The following is a 13,779-nucleotide window of genomic DNA, read 5'->3' as shown; positions in this document are numbered from 1 at the left end:
CATGATCCGGCCCCGCGGCGGGGATTTCCTGTACTCGGACCGCGAGGTGGAGGTGATGAAAGCCGACATCCGCCTGGCCAAGCTGCACGGGGCTGACGGGCTGGTGTTCGGGGCCCTCACCGAGGACGGGCGCATCGACACGGAGCTCTGCACGGCGCTGCTGGGTGAGGCTGTCTGCAGGCAAAGCTCTGTGCTGTGACAGCGTTGCAGCGCTGCTCCGGCTGATGCCGTAGAGCTGTACAGAGGGCTTCGGTCTGCACATCCTTTCTGCAGTCTTGCTGTCTCTTTCGCCCTTTTTCGGTTTCGTTTGCTGCCATACCTGCGAGACATTAAGTAGTTAAGAAACTTTGCGGACCGAGGGCCACAACCCTAAGCCGTTCACACAGAGAGAGTTTGAGGTTACCTGGGATGTAATAGCAAAGTGTAAGAAGGCTTTGATGAGCTGTTTTGGGGGCATTCAGCTGTTGGATTCTCTTCCTTCCTCATTTTCTTTTCCTTATATCCTTGCTACAGGTGTGCAGGATATGTATCTCCTGGACTTTGGCCTTGTGTGTAGCTGGCAATTCACCTTCATTTTTTTCCTCTTAACAAACACGGGGAGAAAAGATAACGAGAGAGAGGTGTGAACACATTAAAAGCTACTGAACCTGCAGTGGGAGATTGTTAGTCCAGGCTACAAACATGCGGAAGCAAATTCTCTTTCTTTTTGTATATTTTTGGGGAGCTGCAGCGAAAGTTAAAGAGGGCTCAGCCTTTCCCTGGTGATGTGGTGCTGAGGTTCACATGTGAAGCTGAATGTGCTGTAAGGAGTGCAGCAAAAGGGTCTTGCCAGGACTTAGCTCCACTAGGCCAACTTGTGTTCTGCTGTTTCCAGCGCAGGGAGCAGGTGGATGTCTTTTTGTAGAAATAAACAAGCTTTGCGCAGTAATTAGAGCAGCTCTGGTGAAGTTTGCTGCGGTCTGACAGCAGAAATCATAGGTAGTGAAAGAAATCACAAAAATCAGCTGTCCTGCTTTCAAAGAGGTCCTGTCCCCAGGTAGATGATACAACGTTCCTGCAGAGAAAGTCACCTGTGGTGGGATTGAGGGTTCTGCATGTTCCAGATGAGTTGGGGGGTTTTGGTGTTACCCGTAAAAACAAAGGTTTGTTGCTTTCTCAAAGGGCAGAAGAACTCTTCCCCACGAAAAGAGCCTGGATAAACAGCAGCCACTGCATTGTTCTCAGCAAGAATGAGGACTCTTCTGAGCTCCCCAGGAATGGCTTGAGAAGCCTTTTCCCTCTTCCGTGTCGTGCATTTCTGGTTCTAGCACAAGGCACTCTGTACCAGCCCTGACTGACCACATGTCTTCTTTTTGCAGCTGTGTGCCGTCCCCTGCCAGTCACATTTCACCGCGGTGAGTTGCCAGGGACAGTGGCCCTGGGCAGGGTCCAGTCTGTGTCCCACTGATGGGGGAAGGTGAGGCAGGGAGGGAGCTGAGCTTGATGTTCTTTGGTTGTTCTTTGGAGGGGGAAAGCTCTGCAGGCTGTACTATTCCCCACAAGGGAAAAGGTCCAGTGGGCTCAGGTTTGGGGGCTGTCTCATCTTGTGAGAGAGGAGGTGTCTGAGGAGCTGAGTATGGTGGCCCTGGCACTGCTGCAAGGGGAGTGTTACAGTCAGGAGCTGTGAATCCAGGGTGTGAGCAGGACCCTTCCTATCACTGCCTTTGGGCTCCTCAGGGGAGCTGGCTGAGGGACGGGGCTTGAGCACAATGAACCGAGCGATTTCTGAGCTGTTGTTCTGGTCCCTCAGCCTTTGACATGGTGCATGACCCTCTGGTGGCACTGGAGACCCTGATTTCCCTGGGCTTTGAGCGGGTGTTGACGAGTGGCTGTGACAGCTCAGCACTGGAAGGATTGTCCTTGATTAAGAGGCTTGCAGAACAGGTGAGTGTTTGCTGTGCTCCGCTGGGTAACTCCCTGGGCACTGCCTGCAGGCAGCTGCTTTATGGTATTCCTCATTTCTGGAAGGGGACTTCTGTCAAGGAGTACTTGCCTTCCCTCTCTTGATTGGCTTTAATGTTTCCCCAAGTCCAAGTGGGCTGGGCCCTGAAGTCTCCCACAGCAAAGGCTGGTTGGGTTGTTCTTGCTTGCAGACTGGGGGAGGGTGGTGGGAGTTGGTTCCAACAGCTGGCATGATGAGCCCATGCAAACAGCAGTGAGATCCCTGCTGGGTGTCTCACAGTTCCTTTTAGGAAAGTGCAACAGATGTACCTGAGGGGTAGCCAGGTGGGATGGAGAGGTAGGAGGGAATGGTGACAGAATTGCAAGTTCTTTTCCATTTTTCCTTGTAAAACATGAATGGTACAAAAAAGATGGGTGAGAGCACACAGATTATAGACCATGGTGACATCTGTGAGCTTGTGGAAAGTGCTGCATGTGAGGTTTCCTTGCTGCCTCACAAATGCACGTGTGAATGTTAGTGCTCAATAATATCACTAACGTGCTATTCTTCTTTCAGGCGAAGGGCAGAATTGTGGTGGTGCCAGGTAATGTTTTTTGTCATCTGTACCAGGTCCTGCAATCCCTAGCCCGCCCTTCCTAGCCTCTTGTCCTGAGATCCACTCTCTTATCTGGCTTTCTGAGCCAGCTGCCCAGGAGGAGCAGCTCCTATCCTGGTGTGAGTAAAGGCCATGCAGCCTGTTGGGGAGGGCAGAGCCCTGCAGCTATTGCTCCCTGCAGGACTTGAGGACAGTTCTAGATCTGTGGGAGAACATGAGCCAAGGCTTCTCCTGTCTCTTTTCATGTGCCTAGGTCTCTTGTCCCAAGGGCTGTTTTTTCCCTTCAGTGTGTATGGCTCCTGTCCCTTAGCGGTGAGGTCCCGGGGTGATGTCTGGAATAGCGTCACCTGCTCGGTGTGTGACATTGGGCTTCTTCCCACCAGGAGGTGGCATCACGGAGCGCAACCTGCAGCGGATTCTGGAAGGCTCCACTGCTTCTGAGTTTCACTGCTCTGCTCGCTCAGCTCGGGACTCGGGGATGAAGTTCAGGTAACTGATTACTTAAGTTTATTTTTTAGGAGAACTCTGCGAGGGAAAGGCTACATGAATGTAAATGTGAGTTTGAAGAACTGGCATAAATTTCAGACAGCTTCCTGAGCGCTAGTTGTGCTCTTGTGGTTGGGATGTTGGTGCCCGACACTGTATTCTGCTGTGTATGAATCCAGAAGTGCTCCTCATGTGGACATGAGTTCTGTGCAGGACCAGATCCTTGGGGTGTTTCTCTTGCTACTGCTGCCCTGGGAGTTGTGAGGGCACTTGGGAAGGCAGGTGCTGGTGTAGTTGCCTTAGACTTTTAACATAAGCATGTAGGATTTGGGAAGCCAGTGGGATGTGCTGAGAAATGAGTGAGGAATGGGTTCTATTTGTCCATAGGTCTGTGCTCCTTTGGATTATTGTTCTTTCTATTACTATCCCATCTTTGGTTTGGGTGGCACCATCTTTGGCCAATGCTGAGACTTGGGGAAATATGGGGGTGTTTTTCTTGGTGGGTCTTACTCATCTGTATCACCAGCAGATCACCACTAATGGCTGGTTTTCCTGACAGAAATCCGAACGTTGCCATGGGAGCGTCCTTCTCTGCCCCCGAGTACTCCATAAAGGTGGCAGATGTGGCCAAAGTGAGGACCCTGAATGCAATTGCCAAGAACATTCTGTAGTGGACGGCTCTGTGCTGGGACAAGAACGCTGAGACTCCAGGGTCTGCCCTGGCACACGGACAGATGGGTACTGCTTCCATCCTCAGGCTGCAGAGGATGTGCACTAGGTGATGAAGCCTGACACCTCTTCCCTTGGCTTCCCCTGAAGTCCCTGGCCTGGAAACTTATGTTGGCCATTTTAAATAAAAGGACTCATTCCCAGATGTTACAGCGACAGCTGTTCGGCAGCATTTGGGAGGAAGGGAGGTGAGCAAGTAGGGGGACTGAAATGTGTAGCACTGCATGTGATTGTCAAATAAACACTGCAGCTGCCCCCCTCTTGCTGTGCTCTTCTAAAGTTTATTTATATTTTCAGGTAAGACTGTAACCCATGTTGCATACCCTGAATTGATCAGGACCCTGCTGTGCCAGAGAGTACAATCACATCCAGAATGCCAGGGTGGGAAACATCATAGCTGCAGCTGGGAAACAAGGCTTGCTGTGGTTAGCCAGTAGGATAGGTGGGGATTAGCAATGCAGCAGCTGTAAGTGGTGAGAAGCACCTGACTGATGAGGTGAGGAAGCTGTGAGACATGCTGGGCTGTGGGCCCTCAGTGCTCGAGGTGGGATTGGTGCATGAGGAGATTTCTTGGGAGGACAAGGTGCTTTTCCTAAGGGAGTTCCCAGGTTTTTGTCCCAACATAAAGCATAAACCACTTGTTTTCCAGACAGTGCTTGGGGAATGTGCCTGTTGAGTCATTACTGCCTAGTCAGGATTGAAGCCTCAGACTCACTTCAGTTACTCTGTAAAATATCCAATGAAAGATTTGAATGGCATCAGGGTGGTCCATTAGAAGAGCAGAAACCCAGAGGTAAAGCACCTTTATCCTTGCTGCCTGCTCTTCTGTAAAATATGACAAAGCTGTTGAGAATCCCTCTGACAGCAGAGATAGTGGACCTCAGGAAGCAAAAGCAGGGTACAGATTTCTCGTCTCATCTTGGCAATAGCTTACAGCCTGTGAGGATGTATGGAAAAAATGTGATACTTGGCAAGGTGGCAGCACCTTTGTCACCTAAAATAGAATCACAGCATTGAAAACCTATCATCAAGATTACATATTTTCAGCCTAAAGGGTACATCCACCTTTTCACATGGATCTTCAGAGATATTTGTGTCTCCCAAAACCTTGGGAGCCTAAGTTCTTAACGGAGGAGCTGGGAAGGGAATGACTGCATAGTGCTGGCGTCAGCCTGCTTTAGCACTGACAGATGTGCAGGCAGTAGGAAGGATCAAAACCTAGAAAGAGTGATTAAATTTGTGGCTATAATCAATATAGTTTGGAATCCCCGCTTTAAGAGTTCATGGCTTATGTTGTGAGATTTCATGAGTCATGGTCATGATTATGATACTGGTAGCTCAATTAAGATGAATATTCTGCTGACCCAGCCCCCTCAGGTTTTTGTACTCACATGGAGTTACAGCATGACAAGGCAGAGAGGCAAACCCTTCAGAGAAGAGAGGAGCAGTGAGGGCTGGAGGAATTTGTAGATTTTCCAGGAGAGACCTCTGGACCAGACCCTGTGTGAGACAGGCATGAATCAATGCCTAGTTTTGAAAAGTTATGCTGGACAACAGATGGATAAAGACAGGGTAGCACAGGGAAACTGATACTGTTGGCAAAGAGGTGCTACTGCTTTGCTTATCTTGGTCCCAGTGAACATTTTCTGGGTATTTTAGTGGAGGAAGATTTATGGAAGGAGCTGAAGGACAGTAAGGCTTTGTGGGTTTTTAGGAGGAGCATGTCCCAGCTGTGAGGGTAGAGAAAGTGGAGGTGTGCTTGTCTTGAACATTGAAAAGAGCGGAATCTTGTGCTGAGAGACCAAAGACGGGGTGAGGATGAACTGTGACATGTACTAAAAACTGAGACAAGGGGGCACTACCTAGGAAGGTGCCATAAGCAAGTGGCCCCCTTGGCAGCAGTGCTCCAAGTGGTTTTGAGCAAGGCCAGAGGACATCTGTACCTGTGTCAGAAAGAAGAATCACATCAGCAGTGCAGATGGTCAAGGGCTGAGTGACTGCTCCATTCACTTACTCCTTATTCATTGTATCAGTTTACAGCTCTCATGGGCAGTGTATTGGTTCTGGCCTGGAGGACCAAGCACTAGGGGTAGTTTTATTTACAGAAACATGTGGATTTAATCAGACAAACTGCTAATAATTAACCACTGATTTGGACATTGAGCCTTTCTCTCATATTGATGGTTCCTGAGCAATTACTCATTGTGTCACCCTTGACTTCTGAGTTATCTACTAACTCCATGTATAATGAGACAACATAATCATTGCAGTCACTCTACTGTCCCCTTTTATCTACTATTCCTCAGGAGCACACATGATAAAGCAAATCCAGTTCCAGCCTTAGTTGCACCGTCCCCGCTTGTCCCTGTCACACCTAGGCCTTTCTAAGCAGCAAGGGTTCAGTGGCAGTCATTCTCCTCAGGAATCGTCCTCTTTCTCTCTCAAAGTGTCTGGGGTTTTGTGGTCAGCCAACTGCCATAACACACAGACAACATGGAAATGTGGGAAAGAAAGAAGCAAAAGGAGAAGTTTGGAAAATCTTCAGGCTCTGCAGGCTGGAAATTAGTAAAAGGAACATGCGTCCTGAGGACTCAGACCAGTGCAGCATGTGGTCAGCTCAGCTGCCAGACACTTTGAATTCCCAGACCTGGGGTACTGCTGGTGTCACCTTGCCAGGTGGCACCACCCACGGTGGCACCAGCCGTTGCTGGCCTTTACGTCGGCATTCAGCCGGCTTCTCTCACTGGAGAGGTCTGTTGCGCCAAAGTCATGTCTTTAGCTGGTCCAGATGAGTTTGTGTCTGTTGGTGTGCACTGATCAAGGCTGTGGTTTCTGAGCAATGGCTGTGGTGTCCTGCAGTGACTCTGTGATTTCCTTTTGTCTCCCCTTTGACCTCTTTCTTGTGTCTTCCTCTCCTCCCTTCTCCTGAGCCTCTGCAGCTTCCCAAGCCCTTTTGGTCACTGCTTTGGTTTGTGGGGTTGTGCAATAGCACCAAGTTAATAAATAACTGTGTGTCATCAGGGATTTTGTCCCAAGACCGCTTGAGGGTGTGTGGGGGGACTTTTATCCCGAGCATCCACCCAGGTCTCTCAGCTGGGCAGAGCGAGGGGAAGGAGCTGCCGCTTCTTCTCCCCTGAGCTATGTCAGCAGCCCTGGAGAAGTTCTGCGGCTCCATCTTCTGGGTGAGTGGCTGTTCCATCCCCATTGCCTGTTCTCGGGGTAGGACACCCAGTGGAGGGGGAGAGCAGTGGATTCCAAGGCTCGCAGCTTGTCCTGCCAGTGGGCGGCAGAGGTTCTGCTGTTTATCCAGGACTGCCATGGCACTGAGTGCTGTGCACTGCCTGCACGGTGTTCACCAGACAGTGAGGCAATGATGCCTCCCTGAGTGAGCTCTGTCCTGTTTTAGCCCACCTGGGAAAACAGGGCACCCTGTATGGACTTCCTGGGGAATGATTTGGCTTCAGCTGCTTCTGCTGGCTTGGCTCCAGCAAGGGATGGCCATTCCACGTTCAGGCAGAGAGATGGGGAGAGGGATATCACTCCCACCTCAGCTGAGTGCTGAAATGCTCAGCCAGGAGGGCGGGTGTTGAAGGGGGATGCGATGGGGTAGAGCTGGGTGGGCAGGACCTACTGGAATGTTGGCTCTTGTCCTGTGTGCCCAGTGAGAGTTAAGCCATCCCACATGACTTGGTGTTCTGTCCTTGCTGCCCCCAGAATGATTCCTACCTTGCTCGTCCGGATGCCGACCTGCCTGTGTGCTTCCAGCAGACTGTGCTGGTCTGGGTCCCCCTTGGCTTCTTCTGGGTTTTGGCCCCATGGCAGCTCCTGCCCATGTGCAAATCCAGAGCCAAGAAATCCTCTGTGACCATACTCTATGTCATCAAACAGGTAGAGTGGAGCTGAGGGGGCACAGATGACAGGCTGGGGCAGCCTGAGGTGTAGGTGGTGTGAGTGGGAAGATTCTGTGCTACAGTCAGGTGTGGGATGGAGAGATGAGAAGTGTAGGGGGGGAGGAGCAGTGGGATAGGGGACCATCTGGGACAGAAAGGTAAAGGGGAGTCCAGCATGAGGTGTATCTGGGACAGAGGGGATAACGGGGCTGGGGTGCAGTGGGAGGGAGGGCAGAGTGTGTACTGGGGCCTCTCATCTTGTGGGCTGTTTTCTTTCAAACTTAAAATGTTTGCAGTGCTCAGAGTCTGGGTTGAAAAGTGTTTATGGGTGTATTTCATGCCGAACTCTGTTGTCTCCCAGTGGTTCCCAGTGTCCACAACGGGCTGGCCCCCTTTCCCCACAGGTCCTGGCTACTCTGCTGATGCTGACGGCAGTGGCAGAGTTGGCCCTGGCATTTGTAGAGGATGCTGAGCAGGATGTTGTGCCAGCTGTCCAGTACACGAACCCCAGCCTGTACATCGCCACCTGGGTAAGGGCTCAGCCGTGAGTGTGGTGTGTGGCACCAGGGACAGGAGGAGGCTGCAGCGCCAAGCAGCACAAGAGTTCCCTACCACAGACATCAGTGGGAAGCTGTTTCCACGAGGGAAGGGTAGCCTGGAGATTGGATAGGACTAGCCCCAAACATGTGTGGGTGGTGCTTGAGGGCAATATGTTGAGGGCAGGTGCATGGTTGTACAATGCTCCCTGCTGCTATCCTTAAAACTGGGATGGTTCTATGCCTGCAAGTGTAGCTGAGCTCTCTGACAGAAGCTTTACTAGGAGCAGTGTGGGTTTCACAGGAGTGATTTTGCAGTGTGAACATCAGACCATGGCTGGCTGCTCTGATGTCTCACAGCTTCCTGTACATTGCTGCTCAGTTTTGTGCAGAGAGCCTGGAAGTACCACGGGATGCCCAGGCAGAGGAGAAAGCTGAGGACCTGGGGGCTACTAGCTTGATGGAATATGTGCATGCAAGTTACAGACATCTTGTGTGAGACATGGGATATTCTTAACAAATGCTCAGGAGCTACACTTGGAAGCAAAAGTAACACCCTCATTTGCTATCCTTATTTTGTCCTGTCATTTAGTTTCACATGCAGAGTCCATGTGAGATGATAAGGCAAGGGCACTGCCCAGAGAAGCTGCACTGCTGGGATGTGATCTGGGTTCAGTTCCAGGTCAGGAGACAACGTGCAGGAGACAGGGTATAACCCCTCACAGCTGGACATGTCTGAGAATCTGGACTGAGAACAGCTAAAAAGAGTGATAGTGCCCTGCTGTGATGTCAGGGTACATTCAAACCTGATCTTATGTCTTCCTGAAATAAACCTTTGCCCTATGCAATTAATTCTGAAACTTACAAAGGGTTGGTGGTGTGTTCAGGCACTCAGGATATTCAAGGCAGTGAATCCCAGCAGATCGTGTGTGCTGGCATCCCAGGACACATGCTCTGAAGGCACTTTTAGATCCAGACCTAGTCCTGCAGCTCTACCTGAACCTCTGACTGATTGTCTTTTCTGCAGATCATGGTCCTGCTGATCCATGATGCACGACGCTTCTGCTTGTGCAGAGATTCAGGGGTGCTTTTCTGCTTCTGGACACTGTCCCTTCTCTGTGGGATACTGCCGTTCCAGTCGCTCGTCCGGAAAGCCCTGCAGGTTGGATTTGGCAGGAAGCTCTCTGCTTCCCCCGCCCTTGTTCTGTTCCCAAAGAAAGTTTCTTCATACTCTTCTCTTGAAAAGCTCTCTGTGGTATCGCTGAGGTCCCAGCTGCCCTGGGGACCTTGGGGAACCAGAAAAGACCTGAGAAGGAATTGCTGTTGAAATTCATCCTGTCTAATTTCTCCCCTTAAACAGTTATGGGAGGAGGTCAGCGAGAAGCAGGGAGAGGTTGCAAAGGGAAGCTGATCCAGGACTCAGAGCGAGTTTTGCAGTGCTCTGTTGGGCTCAGCCAGGGGATGGATCTTGTCTCTGAGTACCAGGTGGCCTTGAGATAACCCCCTGCAATAACCTCGGCTTTCCATTCCTGCAGGAACCAATCTCTGACCTGCCAAGGTTTATCCTTTTCTTCATCTCCTACGGGCTCCAGCTGCTGCTCTTCCTTGTCTCAAACTTCTCAGATGTTGCCCCAGAAACAAAGGAAATCGGGAAGAAGGTATGAGGACTATGTGGGAGTGGGTTTGGTGTACCACATCCTGAGCATTGTGTGGGGCAGGGCAGGCTCCATGCAGGCTCCAGGCTCCTTGGGAAGACCTGAGGACTTCATCACAGGGCCCAGCAAGAGCTGGAGCCTATAGCACAGGGCATCTGCATGTGTGACCAGAGGGGGCTGCTACTGGCTGTGAGATGAGGTTTCTGGGGCTGGAGCTGGCATGGTTTGAAACCTATGATGCTCCTTAATGGCTGGGGGTGCTAAATCAGCTTTTGTCAACACCATCTCCCAGTGTCAACAATCTCTCAGTATGCCCTTTGCTTTGCACCGTAGAACCCAGAGGTGACAGCCTCCATCCTGAGCTCCATCACCTTTGAATGGTACAGCAGGTGAGCAGGGCTCTGAGGGAGGTTGGGCTGGCAAAATGCAGGGGTGCCCCAGGGGAACCTGCAGCACAGGCTGCTTGGAGTTAGGTGGAAGAGGCACCACACTGGGTGCAGCCTGTGCAGCCTGAGCCCGGGGCCAGGCTGGGTGTGAAGGCTCTGCGCTTGCAGCAAGGAGTCTCCAACAAGTATTCCAACGGGATTTCTCTGTCCCACAGCATGGTCCTCAAGGGCTATCGCAAGCCTTTGGAGATAGAGGATGTCTGGGAATTGAAAGATAAAGACAAGACAAAGGCTCTTTACACTGCTTTTGAGAAGAACATGAAGACTGCAATGCGGAAGGCCCAAGCAGAACTGGAGAAACGGAAACGCAAGAAGAGACGCCAGGGAAGTGACCCAGACCATGTGAACAGCATGAGCAAGGCCCAGAGCCAAGACATCCTGGTGCTCATCCAGGTCCAGCCTTGGGGAGCAGGGTCACCTCACTTCCTGCAGCCCTCTTTGCTGGGTTTTCCCTTCTTTGATCCTGCAGGTCCATGGGCAAAGATAGGGGAACCCATGACAGGGTCTTCCTGTTGTGTCCTTGGCAGATCCCCATATTTTGAGAGACCAAGAAAGTCCATCCTTCTGCCTTACATAAAGACAGGAGACACCCTCAAGTCTGCAGTACAAGCAGTTCCCTTATGTCTATCTACCTCAGATACTTCCCAGCAACAGAGGTCAGAGTAAACATCATTCCATGACCACCCCTGGCCTCAGATTCTTCATATTTGCCCGATTTTTGGCCTGAGAGGTTCAGGCTGGTTTGGGTTTCAACAATTGTCTTTGGTACAAAAGAGAAGGTGTTAGTCCTGGGTGTGTGTGACATAATCAGAGATCAGTGAAAGGGAATGTGACAGGAGTTAAAACTAAGGCTTCATTTAGGATGCCTTATCTGGGGTCTGTGAGGTGCTGCCCTGGAATTCCTTCCAGATACAGGATGCCTGCACAACCAGCTCTCTCACTTTGGTGTGGACTTCCCTCTAGGAGGAGAAGCAGCCAAAGAAGAAGAAGAAGAAGAAGATGGGAGACAACAAGGACTCTGGCCCTCCCAAGGATTATGCCAGGGGCTGGTTGATGAAAACCCTGGCCAAGACCTTCCGGCAGAACCTCTTGCTAGCGGTGGCATTCAAGGTGGTGCATGACGCACTTGTGTTTGTCAGCCCCCAGCTGCTGAAGTGAGTTCTTTCTCTCTGTCCTGACTTTGCACCTAGCCCCACCACCTCCCAGTGCATGTGCTGTACTCAGCCCCACCATCTTCCATATGTGTGCCTCTCCCAGCCATGGACCCTGGGGACATTTCGTGCCCTCACCAAAAGTGGGAGAATGTGTTGGGATACACTTTAATCAAGAGCTGATCTGAGCTGCCTACCAGCTCTTATGTGTAATATCTTGCTCCCTGCATTCTCTGTTATGCAGTCCTGCTCCCTCCCTGGAGACAGTCCCAGCTCTTCTTTGGGGCCCTCCACGAGTCAGTGCAGCTCAGCCCAGCAGGGCCTCCCCAGTTTGTTTTGCAGAGCAGCACGGTCCCTGTGGATGATCTTACATTAGTGACCCATTGCCGTGTCCCTGGCAGAACAGGGTTCCCAGCTTGCTGAGCATCGCCAGCTCTCTGGGGCAAGGTTTTGGTTACCACTCTTGTGAGGATGCTCTCCCTGCATTCATTTGGAACACCCTGCTTGGGTCTGTCTCACTAGAGTGTGTGTCTCATGAGCTTCTTTCCCCTCCAGGCTGCTGATTGCCTTTGTGTCGGATGAGGATTCCTTTGCCTGGCAAGGCTATTTATATGCCATCCTGCTCTTCCTGACAGCGCTGATCCAGTCCCTCTGCCTGCAGCAGCACTTCAGCTTGTGCTTCCAGCTTGGCATAAACGTGCGTGCCAGTCTCATCGCTGCCATCTACAAGAAGGTCTGTATGGTTCTGTCATCACCCCTGTTGGCTTTCTCCAAGCTGGGCCGTGGATAAAATCATCTGTTGCCTGCCCCATCAAGCTGGGGTGACTGGGGTGTGTGCACTTTACTCCTCAGAAGGCACAGGGAGAGCTTGGGGGACACCCATCCTGCACTGGGGACACTGTGAGCCCTAGTTCTGCTTGGGACCTGGGAGCTGCAACCATGTGTTTGACAGCTACCAGGGGCCGAGGGAGGTTTCTCTTCAGAGCAGTGCAACACCTAGGGCAGGTGCCACTAGGATTCCTGCACGGGGATGTGTTTCTTTGCACCCAGCATGCAGTGGCTCCAGGTCTGCAGGCAGTGAGGAAAGCACCTGTGGCCAGTACAGAGGCACCAGGGGCAAACTCAGAAGTGGTTTCAGCCTGGCCTGCTAATTCCCTGCTCTGAGCCATGCTGCTGGCAGCAGGGCTGCTCCCAGACTGGCTTGTGGTGACTGCTTTCTCTTTCCAGGCACTCACCATGTCCGGAGCCACCCGCAAGGAGTCCACGGTGGGAGAGACTGTGAATCTGATGTCAGCTGATGCCCAGAGGTTCATGGACATGGCCAACTTTGTTCACCAGCTGTGGTCATCCCCCCTGCAAATTATCCTGTCCATTGTCTTCCTTTGGGGAGAGCTAGGCCCCTCTGTCTTGGCTGGTATTGCAACCATGGTGCTGCTCATCCCCATAAACGCATTCCTGGTTGCCAAGGCTAAAACCATTCAGGTCAGTGGTGGGTGCAATATCCTCCCTGGTCCCCCACGTCCATCCCCACTGTTGCTCCCCTCCCTCATTTTCCACACTCCCTACCCTTTGCTGTTATGCTGTGGATCTTTCCCAGCCTAGGAAGTTGATCTCGCTTGGCTGGAGGTATCTCTAGCCTGAGCCAGAGGTGGTCAGCTGCCATGAGTAGGAGACAGGTGAGATCTGTTCTACCATCACAGCTGAACTTGAACCAGACTGGGCACAGCCTTGAGGACTAAAAATGAGATATTGCCAATTGTAAGATGAAGCTTCAGCTTCTACCTGACAGCAGGGTGGTGTTTTTCCCCAGCTTGTCCAGAGCCACCGGGAGCCAAGGCTCACCTTCATGAGATGACTTCTCCAGGCTATGGAGCAGCCCAGATGTATTTCCAAGGGTGAGCTGCTGTCTGGTTTAGGTGATGTCTGGCTCTTCTGTTTGTAGGAGAGGAACATGAAGAACAAGGACGAACGCATGAAAATAATAACTGAAATCCTCAATGGAATCAAGGTGAACAGTGGAGTGGAGACTCCCTGGGCAGATGCTGCACCCCTCTTCTTGGTGCACTGTACCTGGAGGCAGCACACCTGTATAACCCTGCTGCACCAGTGTTAGTCTAGCTTGGGGGCCCTGGGTCTGGGTCTCAGCAATTCCCTTGGCTTCCTCATCTATTGAAAAGTTGGCTGGGGAGGAGCTCTGGGACTTGAGAGCCAAGAGAGGATTTTCTGAGTGTTTCCTGGATGGCTCTGGTAGTGGCATGGTGGCAGAGGGGCTGGTGGTGACCTGTAGGCTAAGGCTGAGGGAGTGGGAGTGCACTGGGGAGTGCTGCAGGCTGTGAGCAGGACAGGAGA

At 51.6% G+C, this 13,779-nt stretch overlaps 2 protein-coding genes across 3 annotated transcripts in view; both read left to right on the top strand.

The window, feature by feature from the left end:
* Position 1: 1 nt before the first annotated feature.
* Positions 2-4,015, top strand: CUTC (cutC copper transporter). Its single transcript, XM_008643821.1, has 6 exons — positions 2-164; positions 1,359-1,394; positions 1,790-1,923; positions 2,498-2,525; positions 2,921-3,026; positions 3,583-4,015. Exons 1-6 carry the CDS (start codon positions 2-4, stop codon positions 3,692-3,694), a joined length of 579 nt encoding a protein of 192 aa, XP_008642043.1. The 3' UTR covers positions 3,695-4,015.
* Positions 4,016-4,112: 97 nt separating this feature from the next.
* ABCC2 (ATP binding cassette subfamily C member 2) overlaps positions 4,113-13,779 on the top strand; it is a 20,234-nt gene continuing 10,567 nt past the window's right edge. Inside the window, exons 1-11 of one of the 2 annotated variants that reach the window (XM_017726095.1) lie at positions 4,113-6,934; positions 7,467-7,640; positions 8,047-8,172; positions 9,206-9,340; positions 9,714-9,836; positions 10,167-10,222; positions 10,435-10,665; positions 11,242-11,433; positions 11,986-12,163; positions 12,658-12,912; positions 13,373-13,438. In XM_017726095.1, the coding sequence (XP_017581584.1) occupies positions 6,893-6,934; positions 7,467-7,640; positions 8,047-8,172; positions 9,206-9,340; positions 9,714-9,836; positions 10,167-10,222; positions 10,435-10,665; positions 11,242-11,433; positions 11,986-12,163; positions 12,658-12,912; positions 13,373-13,438 (1,578 nt within the window). In that variant the 5' untranslated portion in view covers positions 4,113-6,892. Of the gene's footprint in view, positions 6,935-7,466; positions 7,641-8,003; positions 8,173-9,205; positions 9,341-9,713; positions 9,837-10,166; positions 10,223-10,434; positions 10,666-11,241; positions 11,434-11,985; positions 12,164-12,657; positions 12,913-13,372; positions 13,439-13,779 lie in introns of those variants that run through there. The other variant, XM_017726096.1, reaches the window with a different exon arrangement.

Source organism: Corvus brachyrhynchos, unplaced genomic scaffold (genome assembly GCF_000691975.1).
Source record: "Corvus brachyrhynchos isolate BGI_N302 unplaced genomic scaffold, ASM69197v1 scaffold61, whole genome shotgun sequence".
NCBI classification, from domain to species: Eukaryota; Metazoa; Chordata; class Aves; order Passeriformes; family Corvidae; genus Corvus; species Corvus brachyrhynchos.
This window is presented reverse-complemented; position numbering and strand designations above follow the sequence as displayed.

Bases quoted from the DNA above. Each gene is read 5' to 3' on its own strand.
- CUTC (XM_008643821.1), top strand. From the start codon at position 2: ATGATCCGGCCCCGCGGCGGGGATTTCCTGTACTCGGACCGCGAGGTG. The intron at 165-1,358 runs GTGAGGCTGTCT...TTCTTTTTGCAG, and splicing joins GCTCTGCACGGCGCTGCTGG to CTGTGTGCCGTCCCCTGCCA. The intron at 1,395-1,789 runs GTGAGTTGCCAG...CTGGTCCCTCAG, and splicing joins GCCAGTCACATTTCACCGCG to CCTTTGACATGGTGCATGAC.